Source organism: Chionomys nivalis, chromosome 2, assembly GCF_950005125.1.
Source record: "Chionomys nivalis chromosome 2, mChiNiv1.1, whole genome shotgun sequence".
Lineage (NCBI taxonomy): Eukaryota > Metazoa > Chordata > Mammalia > Rodentia > Cricetidae > Chionomys > Chionomys nivalis.
This window is the reverse complement of record NC_080087.1, coordinates 41,738,879-41,756,484: the sequence shown is the minus strand read 5'-3', so window position 1 is coordinate 41,756,484 and position 17,606 is coordinate 41,738,879. Positions and strand designations below refer to the sequence as shown.

Below are 17,606 nucleotides of genomic sequence, written 5' to 3'. Positions count from 1 at the left end.
AGAGAAAGCATTCTGCACCTGAGTCACTTGCCGTTCCATATGTGACTGAACGGTTGGCCACAGTGTCACTTAGAGTACCAGATGAGAAATAGCTGCCCTCTGTGGACTGCACTGCCGCTCATTCGAATTGTTTCTGCCGGCCGAGTCTTTGTGAATGACAGGAATCGATATGCTTTTCCTTTGGTTGGTTTGGTTTGTAGGACTGTACAAATATAATATAGTAAACTTGTTAAACTTGTTACCAGCCACCCAGAGTGAAGGGAACTATTGTTGCTATTTTTCAGTTTCTGTAGTTCATTTGCTTAATTTATTCCATGGGTTATTCTGTTTTTTAAAAAAGGAAGAGACCTGGTCAGTTGTCCTTATCAACTTAGACCAGAAAACCCAATATGGATAAGTCCAGCAGAACCGCCACATAGAGGCTGCTCATGCATGCTTCAGCATTGCCGGGCATAAATTTCATTTTCATTTTTCTGTTTACAAACTGTACTGAATTAATGCGGCATGTGGGAGTCACCACCAAGAGATTGGTGGTAGGAAATCATGACACCAAACATCAGTCTTGTGTCAACACAGCTGGAGGTGTCCGTTTCTCCGGTCTGTCTTTTCCTTATGTTAGAACAAGGGAACAACTTGAAGTTATGTGTTCCTGTTCCCTTTACTCTTTGCACTGGGTTCAGTGATTTGCTACCCATGATTTTAAATTCAAATTAAAAGTTTTTCCTTAAACTAAGTTATTCTTTGCTGTCCTTGGATTTTGTTTGCTGATGATGGCCTTTTTTTTTTTTTTTTTTTTTTTTTTTTTTTACCATTATCATTTTGTTCAGTTGAATGCTTGGGTTCTCAGTAACCTTCTGAATCATATTCCCTACTGCCTGGACTTATAGAACAAACTTCCTCTGCTGCTTTTTTCTCACGTATGGTCTGGGTGTTTGATGAATTTCATGAAGATGGGTGAGCCTTCCTGTTCTCCGTGCAGAGGAGCCCAGAGTTCTTTTCCTGGCCATATTGAAATACAGATGGTGTCCCTTTCCTTTAATTGTAAAGAAAACCCCAAAGAGATGCTATGCTTAAATTGGGGTTCAGTATATGTTATGACAGAAAGAGTAATAAGGAGGAGCCTACGTGTTTGAATGCATCAGGGTTCGCTGGTCGCTCTTGAAAGTGCTTGTCACGATGGAATCAAGATGCAGACATCCATTCACGGTAAACCTCCTTTCCTCCCTGCCAGCTGAGGGGAGGCAGGGACAAAAAGTTTGCCAGAAAAGAAAGACATGAACGATTGTGGACACTTCACTGGTCTCAGACACCTTTAAAACAGTCCCATTTTTCTCTTCCTTCATATTCATGAGATGCCATATTTTGTCATGATTGATTAATTTTTATCAACAAGATAAATTCATTAAAAAACAAACCAACTAGCACCCACATGGTATAATGGTGTAAGGGCTTGGTGTTCTGGGGGTAGAGTCTAATTAGAATCACTAAAGAGTTGAAGGAAATTATGACTGAAAAACCTGGCACAGCTGCCTAGTGGCTTGTGGCGTGTGCTTTTCTGGTTCTGCTGCACACCCCGTCCCCTTCTTCATTGTCCCTAGGGCCTTTGCAGCACAAGAGTGGAAGTGTCTAGGGTTGGCCTTGACTCCGAGTGGAAATTTCTGTTTTCCTGGTGACCCTGTCTAGCACTCCGAGCACCAGCTCTTTAACTCTAGGCCTTTGTCTGCCTGATGCCCTGTCACCTTGTCACCCGCCCTTAGTATGGAGGGGTGTTAGAACTTAAGTGGCCTGAACAGCAGGAATTTCTCTGGGGCTAATCTGTAGCAATCGGAATTTTGGAACAGAAGAAATCCCACTTTTCCTTGTTTCAGCGTGGTGTGTTTGCTGGGGAAGTGTCTGCCGCACCTGTAATGTGATTTTTTCAGACTTCTCTCTGTGCCATCATCATCTGGCCACCAGGGCCTTGCTGTTGCCAGAGAGCGCTTCACCTCCTGGGGAAGAAAGAACTCTTGTCTGTTGGTTTGGAGATCAGTAGCACCTTTATCAGAAGCCCATCACTGTTTCTGAAGGATGTGCACTGTGTTTTGTTTTGTTAACTTTCCAGCTAGGGCCAAGCCCTCTTTGAGCCCCCAGGAACCCAGAGAGAAAAGATTACACTTGCTATTGGTTCCAAACACCAACCAAGCCTTTTATTTGGTGACTTCAATGACAGGCCTAGCTTGCTTCATATGCTCATGTACAGCCCACCCCCTTAACAAACCATTTTAGTAAAGCCAGATCTTCATGATGTATCCTGGTAAGAGCTGATTGTGTAATAATAGGTGTGTCTCATCTGAGTTCTTGGACGATTTATTAACATCCCTGTTGTCTGTAGCAAATATTTAATTATAAGGGTGTTGGTCTGGCAGTTCAGTTCTGCTTGGCTGGTTGGTCATAATAATCACAGTGTTATGCCCAAATCTGCGAGTCCTTGCAAAAGTCAACAAGGAGACCGAGTTCCGTATGTAAAAACAAAGAGCCTTTATTTTAATCAAGTTTGCAAACTCGGTCTCTCCACATATCCAATGTATTGGAATAACTGGAGAGCCCCTGAGCTCAACCAGGATTGGGTTTTTTATAGTAATAAAGGTGAGGGTGAGAGGTTTCTGAGGTTCAGGACCCCTGATTGGCTGACATTTGTCTAGGGGTGTCCTGGTGAGTGTGTGCTGGCAGGCAATCCTATCTACAGCGGTTGGAATGTTAGGCATTTCCTTTGAATGGTCTGTTCTTGGGTGGTGGTCCAGTAATCTTAGCTTGTGGTTCCTCCTGCAACCAGGTATTGCCTCAGGGCAAACTACTGAGACTCAGTCCTCTTATTAAATTTATTGAGGACCGAGTTTTACTCTGACAAATGATAATGGTTGGAAATAAAGAACTTTTTTTGGGGTGACCTGTCCATACTTAGCTTATCATGGCTGACCCCCACAATAGCCAACATTTATTCATTATTTTTATGTGGTAGACACTGTGCCCAATAGTTTATATAACTGAATGTCATTTAATCCTTAAAAGAACTATTTGAAATAGTTGCTATCAGTTCTTGCATTTTGCAGATGAGGAAAGTGAAAATTCTGAAAAGCCAAGGGAGGTACAAGGGTCTTTCTGCAAATAGTTGCATTGCTAGAGCTAGGTTCTGGCTCACCTGACTCCAGAGCTAGGTTCCAGCTCACCCGACCCCAGAGCTAGGTTGGACTCCCAACTCCAGAGCTAGTTTCCGGCAGCTGTGCCAGGTTTTTCAGTCATAATTTCCTTCAACTCTTTAGTGATTCTAATTAGCTTAGACCCCAGAGCTAGGTTCCAGCTCACCCGACTTCAGAGCTAGGTTGGGACTCCCAACTTCAGAGCCCTTACTGAGTTGCACTATGATTCTCGGTCTGGGGGATGGGGCTGCAAGCTAAGGCCTGGCTGCCGTAAGAATGCAAGTAAGGGCTATTTAAGCCTGCTTATGTCCTTTTCTCCTCCTCCTGGTTCCCAAGACTCTCTCTTCAAACACAGTACAGTTTTGATGTAAAATGTCTTTCATAGTGCATGTGTCTGAAGCCTTGGTCCCCAGTGTTTATATACACACACAGTATGTACATATATACATATATATACACACACTATACTATATATACTATACATTCTATATATAGTTTATGTAATGTATACTATATGCATGATATGGTAAATATATAATAGTATAAATATTTATTTATATATATATGCTGTATACTCATTTTCATATATTTATACTTGTATGTTCATTTTCACATATATGAAAAGCATAAGTAAAACACATGTAGCAGTCAGATATACATAATTATTAAGATATATATGTAAAAGTATGCATCTGGCATAAATGGCCCTGTCTTCGGAGTCGAGAACAAATGTTGGAAGAACGTAAACTGCATGTATTCTTGATGCAACAGCTTCTCATTGTGCAGCTACTAATGCTTTCTGAGGGAACTGAGGAATCGTTGCTGTGTCGTCAGGCTTTACTTGGGCTCTCACAGAGCTGACAGGGGCTTGTTTTGCCTTGAGAGCACTGACAGTGCAGTTTATAGGTTGGTACTCTTATATGAGTGACTACATGTGATAATTGTCTTTCTGGGTCTGGGTTACCTCACTCAAAATGATGTTTTCTAGCTCCATCCGTTTGCCTGCAAAATTCAAGATATCGTTATTTTTTTCTGCTGTGTAGTACTCCATTCCTTATTCATTCTTCGGTCCAGGGGCATTTAGGTTGTTTCCAGGTTCTAGCTATGACAAATAAAGCTGTTACGAACATAGTTGAGCTCTTGTGCTTGTGGCATGATTGAGCATCTTTTGGATATATACCCAAAAGTGGTATTACTAGGTCTTGAGGAAGGTTGTTTCCCAATTTTCTGAGAAATTGCCACACAGACATCCAAAGGGGCTGTGCCAGCTTGCACTCCCACCAGCAATGCAGGAGTGTTCCCTTTACCCCACAACCTCTTCAGCATAAGTTGTCATCAGTGTTTTTGATCTTGGCCATTCTTATAGGTGTAAGATGGAATCTTAGAGTTGTTTTGATTTGCCTTTCTCTGATGACTAAGGATGTTGAGCATTTCCTTAACTGTCTTTCAGTCATTTTAGATTCTTATGTTGAGAGTTCTCTGTTTAGGTCTGTACTCCATTTTTTATTGGATTATTAAGACAAGACTCCTTTAAATATTAGGGGGGAAGGAACAGCCAGGAGCCACTGGAAAACAAAAAGAGTCTGAGACAATTTATGGACTCGGTTTTATACTTTGTTATAAGATGAATATCATGTATGACATTCTTTTTTCCCTTGGAGGTTTCAACTTCATGGTCAGTTGGAAATGACAACTGACGGTAACGAAAGATCAGGAGTGAATGCTACATTCTCGGCATTTTCTTCAGTATTTCATGTAAGAGTAGAGGACCCTTTTAAAACTTTGAAGACAGCTGGGCATGTGTGTGAAAATGTAGTCTCAGCTATCCAGGGAGCTGAGGCTGGAGATACACTTAGACCTAAGAGTTCTGAATAACATGAGGAGGGGGGATTCTACCTCAATCAACAAGGACAAAAATAAGCAGACCTCCACATATGAAACAGGACGATTGAGCTGGCTGTGACCTCTCCCTGGGAAGCTGTTTTTCATTGGAATTTCACAAGGGCAGAGCAACTGACTCACAAGAACTTCTCAGGATTTCCCAAGCTATTCCTGGTCTCACACTGGGGCAATTTCTCTGCTGTCACCCTGCCCCAGTGTCCTGGGAGCACTGTGGCAAGTACGAAAGTTGATGTCTCTGCTTTTCACAACTTTGTAGCTTCAGAGAACTTGAGTCCATCCAGTTCAAATAATGATTGTGTCTCTAGGACCTAAAATAATGCTGAGCCCATAGATGTGCCTCTTGCGTAATAACTTTTGATGTAAAAAATCTCTGGCCTTGAACATTAGCTGTCCATCAATGCCACCTACAGAGATTAAAAACACATGTATCCTGCAGATTCACCCCAAAGGTTCCAATTCAGTAGGCCTGGAATGATGCCCTTAAAATTGGCTTCAGATGGATGAATCATCAAAGAGTCATGACAAGGAAAAAATAAGCCTTCGGCAGCCTACAAAGTGGAGGTTGTTTTTAAGACTCTATATGTTATGTTTCCGTCTCATATTCTTAGTCCTTGTGACTGTTGAAGAGAGAAAACAAAATCAAACATGAACTTGCATTGGCCCCAGAAACATTTAGGGTAGTTCCAAAGTTTTATTTACTGCTTCATTAAAGTACAGGATTACTTGAATTTTATGCAGGAGAAAAGAAAGAGCTTTAGTGGCTGTCTGAATAATGACAGCACCAAAAGACATGCTAATGTAGAAGGGGAGTCTCACCAGGCCTGTCTTAGCTGCTTTTCTATTGCTGTAATAAAGCACCATAACTAAAGCAACTTATAAAGAAAGCATTTCATTGGCTTATGGTTTTAAAGGGTTAGATGTTGTGATGGAGGAGCAAAGAAACAGCTGAGAGCTCACATCTGGATGCCCAACCTCAAGGTAGAGAGAGAGAGAACTGGAATTACACTGGGAATCTTTTGAAACCTCAACACCAGCCCCCAGTGACACACCTCCAAGAAGGCCACACCTCCTAATCCTTCCCAAGCAGTTCCATCAACTGGGGCCATGTATTCAAATATATGAGTGAGTCTATGAGGGAACATTCTCATTCAAACTACCACGGTGCTCTACCCCAGATGAAGAGCTACAGGCAATTAACCACTGCTGAGGGGGAGAATTAGTCTTCCCCGGGATGAGCCTTTTTAATTAGTTATCCAATACCAAACTTTCATTCCTGAAATTATATACATATCAACAACACTGAATGGATTCAGCAGGTTGCATCTGCGTGAGTGTATGTATGTATGTATGTGTGAATAACAATTAAAAAAAAGAGAGGTTGGAAGAAGGAGAGGAAGGGGATTATGTAATTATTTTTCTATTTAAAAAATTGCAAACCCCCAAATGTTGCAAACAATTACTAACTGGACTTATTTCTCCCTGTAAGATGGATAATTACCTATTCTACTTTCATGTATGTGTGTCTTTGTGTATGCATGTGTGAGCATGTGTGTGTGTTTTATATGTGTATAACTGTATAGTTCAGGAGGGTTACCTGTGCCTGTACATGTAAATACTGACACCAGAGACCTGGGCGGCATGTCTTTCTCTATAGTGCTTCACCCTTTCTTTTGGGCAGATTCTCTCACTAAATCTGGTACTCATTATTTTGGTTAGACTGCCTGACAAGCAAGTCCCTGGGATCCAAACCGAGGGACTGATGATGGTACAGCAAACCACTTAACCATGGAGACTTCTCCCCATCCCAACCATAGCTTAATTACTTCTAAGGAATACGCAGCATGATGAATGGTTATTGAGTTGTGTTTTCTGTTGGCTTGCATAAAGTACATGATATTTGCTGGAAAGTGGATGGAGCTGGGGAATCATCATACTATGCAAACAAGTCAGATTCAGAAAGATAAATATTTTTACTCTCATGTACAGAATTTAGATTTAATACACAGATGGGGTATGAAAATAGTGCAAAAAGGGAAGTTGGGGGGAAGAGAGGTCTTAAGGAAGGGATGAAGGAAGAATGAGAGAGGATATGAGGAGGGAAAAGGAAAGACAAATATTGCATGTTCTCATGTTTGGAACATATATGTAAATATGTGTTTGTTTGCATAGAAGCAGGAAGAGGACTTTGGGGGAAAGAAAGGGGCAGTGGGATAGGAGACGAAGCATAATGATATGGGGTGATATGAGCAAAGTACAATTGTGTACATATATAAAAATGTCAAGGAATTCCTTTGGTTGCTGACTTTTTTAAAGTACCTGATATTTAACAACTTGAAATATTTTTTTGTTTTCTCCATAATACATACTTCAGTATTTATCAGACTCCATTAAAACACAAGAAATTTGCCTGGAAAGAGAATGTCCCCTTTCCCTGCTCCTCTGTAGCTGACAGCAGTCTATTCTTAGACTCTGCGTTTCCCTCATCACCATGGCATCGAAGCAGACTTAGAGCTGCGATGCATTGTCAGCCTGATTTGACACATAAAGCACAGAGGTGAGAGTCCCTAAGGACCATTTGCTCAGAACCACGTAGCCAATCAGTGTCGGGTACAGCCTTCACATCCCTACCCCTCAGCCACGTCTTAGCACGATGAGCAGGAAGAGACAGTCAAGGAAAAGAAACACCCCGCAGAAATCTCTGACCAGGCCTGAGCTTCACATGAACGAGCCGTCTCTCACTGGCAGCAGAAAAAGATGTCCTCAATCTTTTCTGTGCCACAAAGAGCTATGTTTAATGCATAGTCTGGGACTGTTTCCTAAGACAGCTTCATACCCATGCTTGCTGAAGTTGTACGGAGCCTTCCTCATTTCTTGATGAGAAAAGAACTGGGACCTCTTCCTTTAAGTAAGCCTTCCTCGGAGTCTGTAGTCTCAGCCGTTCTCCAGCTGAAGGATTTTCTCCATTCTAGAACTTGGGCCTTCCAGGGCTAAAGCGTTTCATCCAGGTATGTCCATTCTCTTAAGACCCCACATCTTCCATGCTACCCAACTGAACATGGGGTGAGATTGAAGCGAGTCCTCAAACCCCAAAGTGTAAGAAATGTCACTTTCTTTCCTCTTTCTCCCCACCCCCTTGTCCCCTGCAGCTAGTTTTTATTGCTGTCTCGCTCTTCTACGAGAAAGAATTTTAGAAAAATCTTTGCCTCCAAGCAAAGAGACACCCCTTTCTTCTTGCCTGCCGCATCTGAAAGTAAAGATTCTTACAAACTACATGTGCAGGACTCGTAAGAGGCACAGTAAGTAAAAGGAGTTTTTAAAAGTGGAATTCATTTTCCTCTATAAGATAGAATACAATAGGAGGTGATGATCAGTATTTATAAAATAGCATATAGTTTAATATTTCGTAAGGTTAGCTCACGTTTTATAAACAAGAACCCCTTGGCAAGGATGGCTCTCAGCAAAGTGATTCCCCTAAAGGATAGTAAGCACTTGTCTAGTTGCTTCCTGGGACAAGTCAGTGCCGAAAGTTCAGATATAGCTGCTGGCAAGAGCTAAGGAGAGGATGGATGACTGAGAAAATGCTTATTGGAGCCAAAGGGGACACAAAGTCCACCCAATCTTTGCCCCTTCAGTTTTGAGACACTCAAGTGGCATGTGGGTGTCCACTAACTAAAATAGTAGAGCTTCTGATAGGAGAGAGAGAGAGGAGAGAGGGAGGGAGGGAGGGAGGGAGGGAAGGAGGGAGGGAGGGAGGGAGGGAGGGAGGGAGGGAGGGAGGGAGGGAGGGAAAGGGAGGAGGGAGAAGGAGAGGGAGGGAGAGAGAAACCTAAGAGAAGAGGGAGGTACAAGTTGTCCGACATGACGTGGCTAACTGGATTCAGGGATGCAGTGTACTTGGGCAGGCCTGGACATTTGCCACGGTTTCAGATCACATGCCCTGGGCAAGCCACAGACTGGATTAGCTCTGGAGCCTCTGAGTGAACCCTTGACTCCTGAGGCCAAGATCTTTGAAAGGTTAACATAATCAAAGCTCTCATAGAAAGTGGGATTGCATGCTGAACTTCCTGCCAAGACCAACAAGACCAAAGCTCTCTACCCAAACTGCATGTGACATTGACTTCTGCTTTGCTCTCGGAGAGAATGAGCCTCTGGCTCATCTATTTTTGGAGACAGAGGACTTTCGTCGGTTTTCAGGGCATTCACAGTGCCTTGAGAAGGTCCTTACAGGGGTTTCAGCACTTTCAGGTCATTTGAATCCTCTGGGCCTACTGTCTTCACCTACGACTTTAGTGAGACGTGGTTTTCAGCTCCTTACTGGAGAGAGAACAATCTGAAAGCCCTCTTCCTTCATTTCCACTCTATACATCATCCCTGAACACACTCAAATTGGATTCACAGTGTAAGGGGAGGCCAGGTCACCTGCATGTAGAAAAAGCAGAACTTGGGTTTGCCATTTTCTCTGTGTGAACATCAATCCTTTTATGTACAAATTGAGAGGAGTGATAACTACCCTTATGAAATAAAACCTTCTTTATTATGTATACAATATTCTGTCTGCATGTATGTCTACAGGCCAGAAGAGGGCACCAGACCTCATTACAGATGGTTGTGAGCCATCATGTGGTTGCCGGGTATTGAACTCAGGACCTTTGGAAGAGCAGGCAATGCTCTTAACCTCTGAGCCATCTCTCCAGCCCCGAAATAAAACCTTCTTGACACAATGCCTGACACTGAATACAAGTGACAACTCTCTTTGGCCAACCTGCCTCTGCCCTGAACAGAGCTTTCTCTTTCCTGGTGATTCTCAGCTTTGCACTACAAAGGACATTGGGAAATCTCTCTTTCTGTCTCTCTGCCTCTGTCTTTCTTTCTATGTGTGATATGCATGTTTGTACACATGTATGCATGGGTGTGTTTGCCCATCCATGCATGTGTAGAGGTCAAAGGTTGGCAACATGTATTGCCTTCTTTATTTTCTCAGATAGAGTTTCTCATTGAACTTGGAGCTTGCCAATCAGCTAGACTGGCTAGCCAGTTAGCCTTAGAGATCTCCTGTCCACACTTGCCAGTGCTGTGATTACAGGGACGTCACTACCTCTGACGTTTTGCGTGTATGCTGAAGACACAAACCCAGGGGTTTGTGATTACACAGTGGGGATTTACCCACTGTGCCCTCTCTCCACTCTCTCGAGTCATCTCCATTACTCCTCTGACATGGGGTTGCCAGAGACCAGACACGCTGCTGAACATCTTACAATGAGTGTACACTTCGCCCCCACAGCAAAAATTCACCATGAAACCATCAATGATGCTGAGGCTGCAAGGCACAGGCTGGGTAGTTCTAGATGAAAGGGGTATGAACTTAGCTACTGCCCCTCGGGAATTAGAAAGTGTCTCATACTAGCAACATGGATCTCTGCTGGCACTGAAAGAGGCAAAGGGGCCATAATGGAATCCACACACATTCTGAGAACCTAGAAGCTGAGCAGAGAAAAATTTTATCCTAGAAATACAGATGTCTCAGACTGGGTGGTGGTGGTAATACCTTTAATCCCAACACTCAGGAGGCAGAGGCAGATGGATTTCTGTGAGTTTGTGGCTAGTCTGGTCTACAGAGTGAGTTTCGAAAAGCAAAAAAACATGAATATTTCTTTGATACCCAAAGAAAAATGGTTTTTAAATTATTATTTTCATGCTCTTGCCTTGAACTTTTGATCCTATGCCTTAGCCTCCCAAGAGCTAAGATTTTACCGTAACATTGTTTGTTTGTTCAATTTAAATTTAGACAAGAATTCTAACAACTCAACTAGATAATTAAATATAAACTAAAGGGTCAAAGGCAGGTTATATTTGTTTTACTTTTTACCCATAGCATAGCCTGAAAATATTGGCTTGATATGATCTATGAAATCATTACATTTTCGTGACATATAAGATCAAAAAATAGGGTCACACATCAAATCCTATGTTCAGAGAGACTCACTTCAAGCAAAATAAAATGTCATTAAAAATACTATGTTTAGAATGCCTGAAATGTACAAATAAAATATGCCAGAACTGAGTACTTACATGTGAAATGGTGGGAATAAAGTTACTGAATGTGAATGTGTGGCCACAGAGGGGGCTAAGAATAAGTGATGATTGAGCACTCAGCTCCAGACAAATTATTCATGCGACCTCCTGTAAGGTTCAGGAAGCATAGTAGAGGAAGGAACAGAAGGAATGCTAGCACCCAAAGATGGGAGAAGAGCCATGAAGTGCTGTCTTTGGGGCTTGGCACAGCCAGTGCAGTCATACAGTTGCTGTCTGCCTATCAATAGCCAGTTATGGATGGGGAGGGACTCCCAGGGCCCTGCCCCTTCCTGCTGAACTACTGTCTGTTACTGAGGTTTTCTGTCCTACCAGGTACCACATCTGTTTGGCTCCAAATAAACACACAGAGGTCTACATTAATTATAAACTGATTGGCCTATTTGCTCAGGCTTCTTATTAACTCTAATAACTTATATTATCCCATAATTCTTGTCTATGTTAAACATGTGGCTTGGTACCTTTTTTTGGCGAGGCAATCACATCTTGCTTGCTTTGTGTCTGGCTTCCTCTGTGTCTGGGTGATGACTGCAGACTGACCCTTTCCTGTTCCCAGGATTCTCCTGTTCTCCTTGCCCCGCCTCTACTTCCTGCCTGGTCGCCCTGCCTATACTTCCTGCCTGGCTACTGGCCAATCAGCATTTATTTAAAAATACAAGAGCAGGGTACAGACCATTGTCCCACCGCAACTGTCTACTGATCGATTCTGGGAGACAGGTAAAAAACTGATGATGAACTACCAGAGTTCAAAAGATGGCTCCAAACCCATGGTCACATACATGGCCCTGGTTCAGTTCAAGTCACAAAACAGTATTAAAAAGGCAAAAGGTTTATAGGAGTGAGGGGGTGAGATGGGGGATTGAATGACAGTGATCAGAATGCACTGTACATGTGAGAAATTGTAAAAGAACAAAATTAGTAAAAGTCACAAATAAATAAAAGGAAACTCAAAAGGCTATAAAGTGCCTTTGGCTCTGTGGGGTCTCTTTCAGACTTTCCACCGCCTTCCATTCCCTTGGATGGAGTCCCCTGGTGAGTTGCTACCTCACTGCCCAAGTGAGGTTCCAGGACCCAGGGGAGGACCTGTGATTGTTGGCACATTTAGTAGTTTTTAGACGCCTCCTCTGCTGAGGCAGTGTCTTTGTAGGAGACCATGCGTGTTCTTAGCACCATAAAGCCCTGCTTTCATTCAGTATGTTTTGCCTATCAAAAATGCCGTGAGTAAATTCTGAAGAGTTTGAGCTTCTTTCTTTTAAAAGTGCTTCAGGTTTCAGTTAGTTAAGAATACATTGAAAAATATCCATTCTTTGGTTGAGGGGGTGTCTAGGTGGTTTCCAGGTTCTGGCTATTACAAATAATGCTGCTATGAACATTGTGGTGTGATTATGCCCCAAAGTGGTAATTAGTCAGGCAGTGGTGGCACATGTCTTTAACCCCCACACTTGGGAGGCAGAGGCAGGCAGTTCTCTGTGAGTTTAAGACCAGTCTGGTCTACAGAGTAAGTTCTAGGACAGCTAGGACTGTTAAAGAGAGAAACCCTGTCTTGGGGGCTGGGGTACTTCATTGAAGATTGACTACAGTCACATTAACAACAGATTCAGTGATGTGGGTTTTTTTTTTTGAAAAAAAATCCATTTGCATTGCAGAGAGTATTTTCAGAAACTAGAGACAAATGACAGACACTGCTTCTCAATAATTCAACATGCTCTAGTTTTTAAATGTTCCTTCATAGTCATTTATTTCCACCAGGAGTGAAGGCTTTGTGTCCAGGAGCCTGGGCCAGATGAGACAAGGAAGAGTTCCAATGGCTTCTCATCCTCCCTTTAAAACCATTGACACACCATGGGGGAAAATGACCTTGGGTTCTGATGTTGAATCATGAAATGCCTCTTGCTTAGGCTTCTAGGATGCTCCCATTCATGAGGAACTGCACCTTTTGGATTTTTCTCTTTATTTAATGATTTGGAGATGGACACTACAGTAAATATATATGATTTCACTGGATTAAATATTGTCCTCTATTTTATTCAACTATACAATAACTATTCACCAAATACTTTTGAGATTATAGTATAACTACATCACCCCCACTTCTCTTTCTTCCCTCAAACCCCTCCTATTCATCCCACTTTTCTCTTTCAAAACTGTGGCCTCTTTTTTCTTTAATTGTTGTTATATATGTGTGTGCGTGTGTGTATTACATATACACATATCCATATTCCTAAATGCATAAATACAAACTGTTCATGCTGTACAAGCTTACTTGTATGTATATGTTTTCAGGTCTCAAATATTTTTTACTGCCTCAGGTATGCTCCAGCTTTGGGAGATGATTCAGACTACACCTTTGCTCTGGCAGAGTCTCTGGGAAATTCCTGATAACCACTAATCATGGGATAAGTGCTGGAGTGGACTAAATGGTAGGGCATATGGGAGGAAACATTTCTTAATTCTGAGAAGAAGTCACAGTCTGGAAACGATTTGGTTGAGCTTTACAGGCAAAGAGAAATTCACACACATACACATACATACACCATACACACATACACACACACACACAAAACACACACACATACACACACCACACCACACGCACACACACCACATACATACACACACGCACACACACTACGTACACATGCGTATGCACATACACATACCACACACACCACACACACAACATACACACACACCCACACACACACCACATGCACACACACTCACATGTGCACACACCATGCACACATGCACACGCACACACATATCACACACACATACACACACACCACATACATACACACACTTACTCACACCCTCATCACAGGAAAGGGATGAATTGCTGCATGGGAGCAGAAGGTACCCGAATGATGAAGTTGTGTCAGGCAGGGGGCTCCTGATGGAGAATGGCCGCGGGACCAGAGCAGAGCCACTCCTGACTCCTGACTCAGTGCTGCTGGGAAGTCTGCTTTCATTTACTCTCAGTGAGATGCTGTTGGAGTCCTACTGGTCTTTTACAGACCAGGTGGTTACTAGGTGAGAGAGTAGGACTGAGAGCCCAAGGGTGCCAGTTCCAGAAACATGTTTTTTTTTTTTTTTAATACGTAGTTATTCAGACAATCTGAAAAATATAAGAAAGTAGTCAGAAATAGGGAAACAACTCACTCATAGTTTCACTTTCCGGCAATATTTACTGTGAATTTTCTTCTTATAGTCTTTTTCTATGTAGAAAAATAAATGTAATATTTGATTTACATATTACATTTTAAATACACATGGTGTTTTGAGCTTTGTGTTATCATTTGTTGTTTTTCTGGAATGTGATGTTATTTTATGATGGAAGGATTTATTATCCTGTATATAACATATTTTGAATGATTAACATATTCCACATATTTATCATACCTCCAGTTAATATTATTGACTATAATAATACCACATCTAGGCTGTTGTAAGCTCACATGCTCTTTGATTCCACTGAAAAGGTAGAATAATATGTCCCTAGTTGAGAAGAATGGAAATTCTGTGTTGGCTACAGTAGTATGAGGATAATTTTGAACTCACAGTTCAGAAAGACTCCCCCTCTGTAACAATCATGAGGTCAAACTAAGGTTGCACTGTTTTGGATACTTAAAAAATTGAATGGACAGAATTTAAGCACTATCTTTCATCATAATTGACAACAGTATCGCATATCTAGCTCTGAAACTGTCACCTAAAATCCTTTCTTATTTATTCATTTAGGTTAAAACGTTCATTTAAAATACAAACAAAGTTAATAATTGTGCACCTGTTGCAGCCAGTCAGGTAATGCATTCATACAACGTTAGTTTTCTTCTTCCTTCCTATGTCACCTTTCACGGTTGCAAAGATTTAGTGCTTACTGTGCATCTTTTCTAACCTTCCTCAACTTGCCATGCAGATCAGCAGTTATGGAGTCATGTTTACACATCAAAGGTATGGCATTCCTTCCTGAGTCGGGTCACATGCAAACACAGCTCATTGAGTCCCCTCTTGCATTCAGTAACTCATACACTGTGGAAACCCCTATGGCCAGTACACTGTTTTGAAGTTAATAACTGAAAAAAAAATACACAATACAGCTGTACTATTCTTGGATTAATTTTTGTAGTCCTCACTATTACCATCAATACTTTAATATTTTAGAAATGTCTCTTTATATCTATCCCTTTTTCCTCACAGATTCACTTTCAAAAGCAGGAATGGTAGGTCGAAGGCTCCCCAAGCCTATGACAGCATAGAAGTCAGTGATGTACAGATGTCCCAATGCTTCCCAAGCTTTTCCATACAATGTGTATTTGAAGTTTGGTAATGGCTTGGATGGAGATTTGCATAGCTTTTGGCACTGACTTCCATTGAGGTTGGGGGTCTTTTTGTACTTTTTGTCCATTGCATTTTCATTTCGAAGGCTTGCCTTAAAATTTTCTAATTCTTGCAGATTGTACTCTTGCAAAACATTCCACCATTTAGAAACATGTATCCCCATGTCCCTTCACATTGGTTTCAGGAGTAAAGGGACTTTTACTTGGACATGCTCAGTAACCATCATCAGGCAGCCGAGAGAAAGGTGAATGTGCAGAACTGATTTGCTGAAAGCTAGATGGCTATTTGTGCTCTGACCAAGTCAGAGCTTCGGGGCTCTGTGCATTGCTGCAGACAGTTTTGCTATGCGCTCTCCTTCTCTACCTTTGCTTAAGAACCAGAGAGTTTACAAAGCCCTGGCCCATCTGAGCAGCTTTTCTTTCTTTTTTTTTTTTTTTTTTTTTTTTTTTTTCGAGACAGGGTTTCTCTGTGGCTTTGGAGCCTGTCCTGGAACTAGCTCTTGTAGACCAGGCTGGTCTCGAACTCACAGAGAGATCCGCCTGCCTCTGCCTCCCGAGTGCTGGGATTAAATGAGCAGCTTTTCTTACTACCTGCTCCTTTCTTTCATCAGATCTTGGGAGAGACTTGTATTTTTGCCCTGCTTCAGGTTTCCACGTGATGTCTCCCATTGCCAAGGGAACGATGCTATTGTTTGCCTGAACTAGGATGACCCCTCAATTAAAAAGCTGAGTGAACATTCAAGGGATGACCTAGGATGGAATGTGGCCTGTCCTGAATGCTGACCGTATATTGGCTTGTCCCTGCCTCATTCCCTGAGGGCTTGTAGGATGTAAAAAGCTGCTCAGAGCCTGTGGCTATAGGCTGGATATTCTCAGGAAAATTCACATCACCAAGTATGTGACTAGGAGGACCAACTCTGAAGTCTACTTTTGGTGGTTTAAAAAGGAAGAAGGTGGAAAGACAAGAAAGGATTTTTTAAAAAAGAAAAACAAAATAAAAACAAAACAGGTACTAATTATTTTTAGTGAGTTTGAGTTCCAAAGAATTTATTACTCTGGAGGTTTTGGGAATATAAGTCAGATCTTTGCTTGTGGTAAAATTGCGAACTGGTTGCTGAATTTAGAGAATTATCTTTCTTTAGGCTTGACTTCCCTTTCCAAGTTTGATGAGGGATAAATTGATGTTTAAAGAGAAAGAGGTGTGGGTCGGGAGAGATACGTGTGTGTGTGTGTGTATGTCTCTGTGTGTGTGTGTGTGTGTGTGCGCGCGCCTGTGTGTGTGTGTGCATGGTGTTTGCTCATGTATGCATGCTCAAATATGTGGATGCAGAGGCCAGAGGAGGAGGATAGCAGTCAGCTCTCCGACTCCAGGCCTTATTCCCTTGAGACAAGGTCTCCCGTTGAACCTAGAGCTAGGCTTGCAGCCAGTGATTCTGAAGAAATCTCCTGGATCCACTCCCCACAGGGGTGGGCTAACAGGCACTGATGCAGCCAACCTCAAGTTTTCACCTGGGTGCTAGAGATTTGAGCTTAGGATCTCATGCTTGCCGAGCAAGCCCTCTTAGTGGCAGAGCCACTTCTCCAGCCCCACGAGGTGATTATGACTGGGGGGCTGTGTTGTGTTGTGGAAGGAGGGTGGCCTGGAGAGAGGAGGAAGATGATGTAAAGCCTTCCCTGGTTCCTCTCTTGGGTGGTTCACTACTCATTCCTGTATCTGTTTATACATTTCCCCAGGCAATGGGAGGCTTCAGAAGGAAGTTCCTGGAGTCTATTCGTCAGGAACATTAAATATTTTTTTTTTGTTTTTTCTATAGTTATGTGTTTACATTTTTAGTCATCAGCTTGTGGCTGTGGTGTTTTTATGACTTTATTTTGGGGTTGTTTTTGTCTTGTAGTTTTATGCAGTGCGCCTCTATTTTGACATGTGTCAAATGATGTCTTTCAAGACCAAATAATTTTTTAGAACAAAACAAAACAAAAATACCCGAAATGCCTTAATCTTGATTTTTGAAATGTGGGAAGATTAGAGAAGCTGGGTTTTTTTTTTTTTTTGATAAATATTTTATAACCCTTTCAATGAAAACTGACTCACTGTATC

At 42.0% G+C, this 17,606-nt stretch overlaps 1 protein-coding gene across 4 annotated transcripts in view; it reads left to right on the top strand.

The window, feature by feature from the left end:
- Tpd52l1 (TPD52 like 1) overlaps positions 1-17,606 on the top strand; it is a 103,329-nt gene that overhangs the window by 32,989 nt on the left and 52,734 nt on the right. For 2 of the 4 annotated variants that reach the window (XM_057761481.1, XM_057761482.1), the window contains exons 1-2: positions 7,822-8,083; positions 8,225-8,374. The exons of 1 other annotated variant lie outside the window; for it this stretch is intronic. In XM_057761481.1, coding sequence (XP_057617464.1) covers positions 8,350-8,374 — 25 coding nt within the window. In that variant the 5' untranslated portion in view covers positions 7,822-8,083; positions 8,225-8,349. Of the gene's footprint in view, positions 1-7,821; positions 8,084-8,224; positions 8,375-17,606 lie in introns of those variants that run through there. One more of the 4 variants, XM_057761479.1, reaches the window with a different exon arrangement.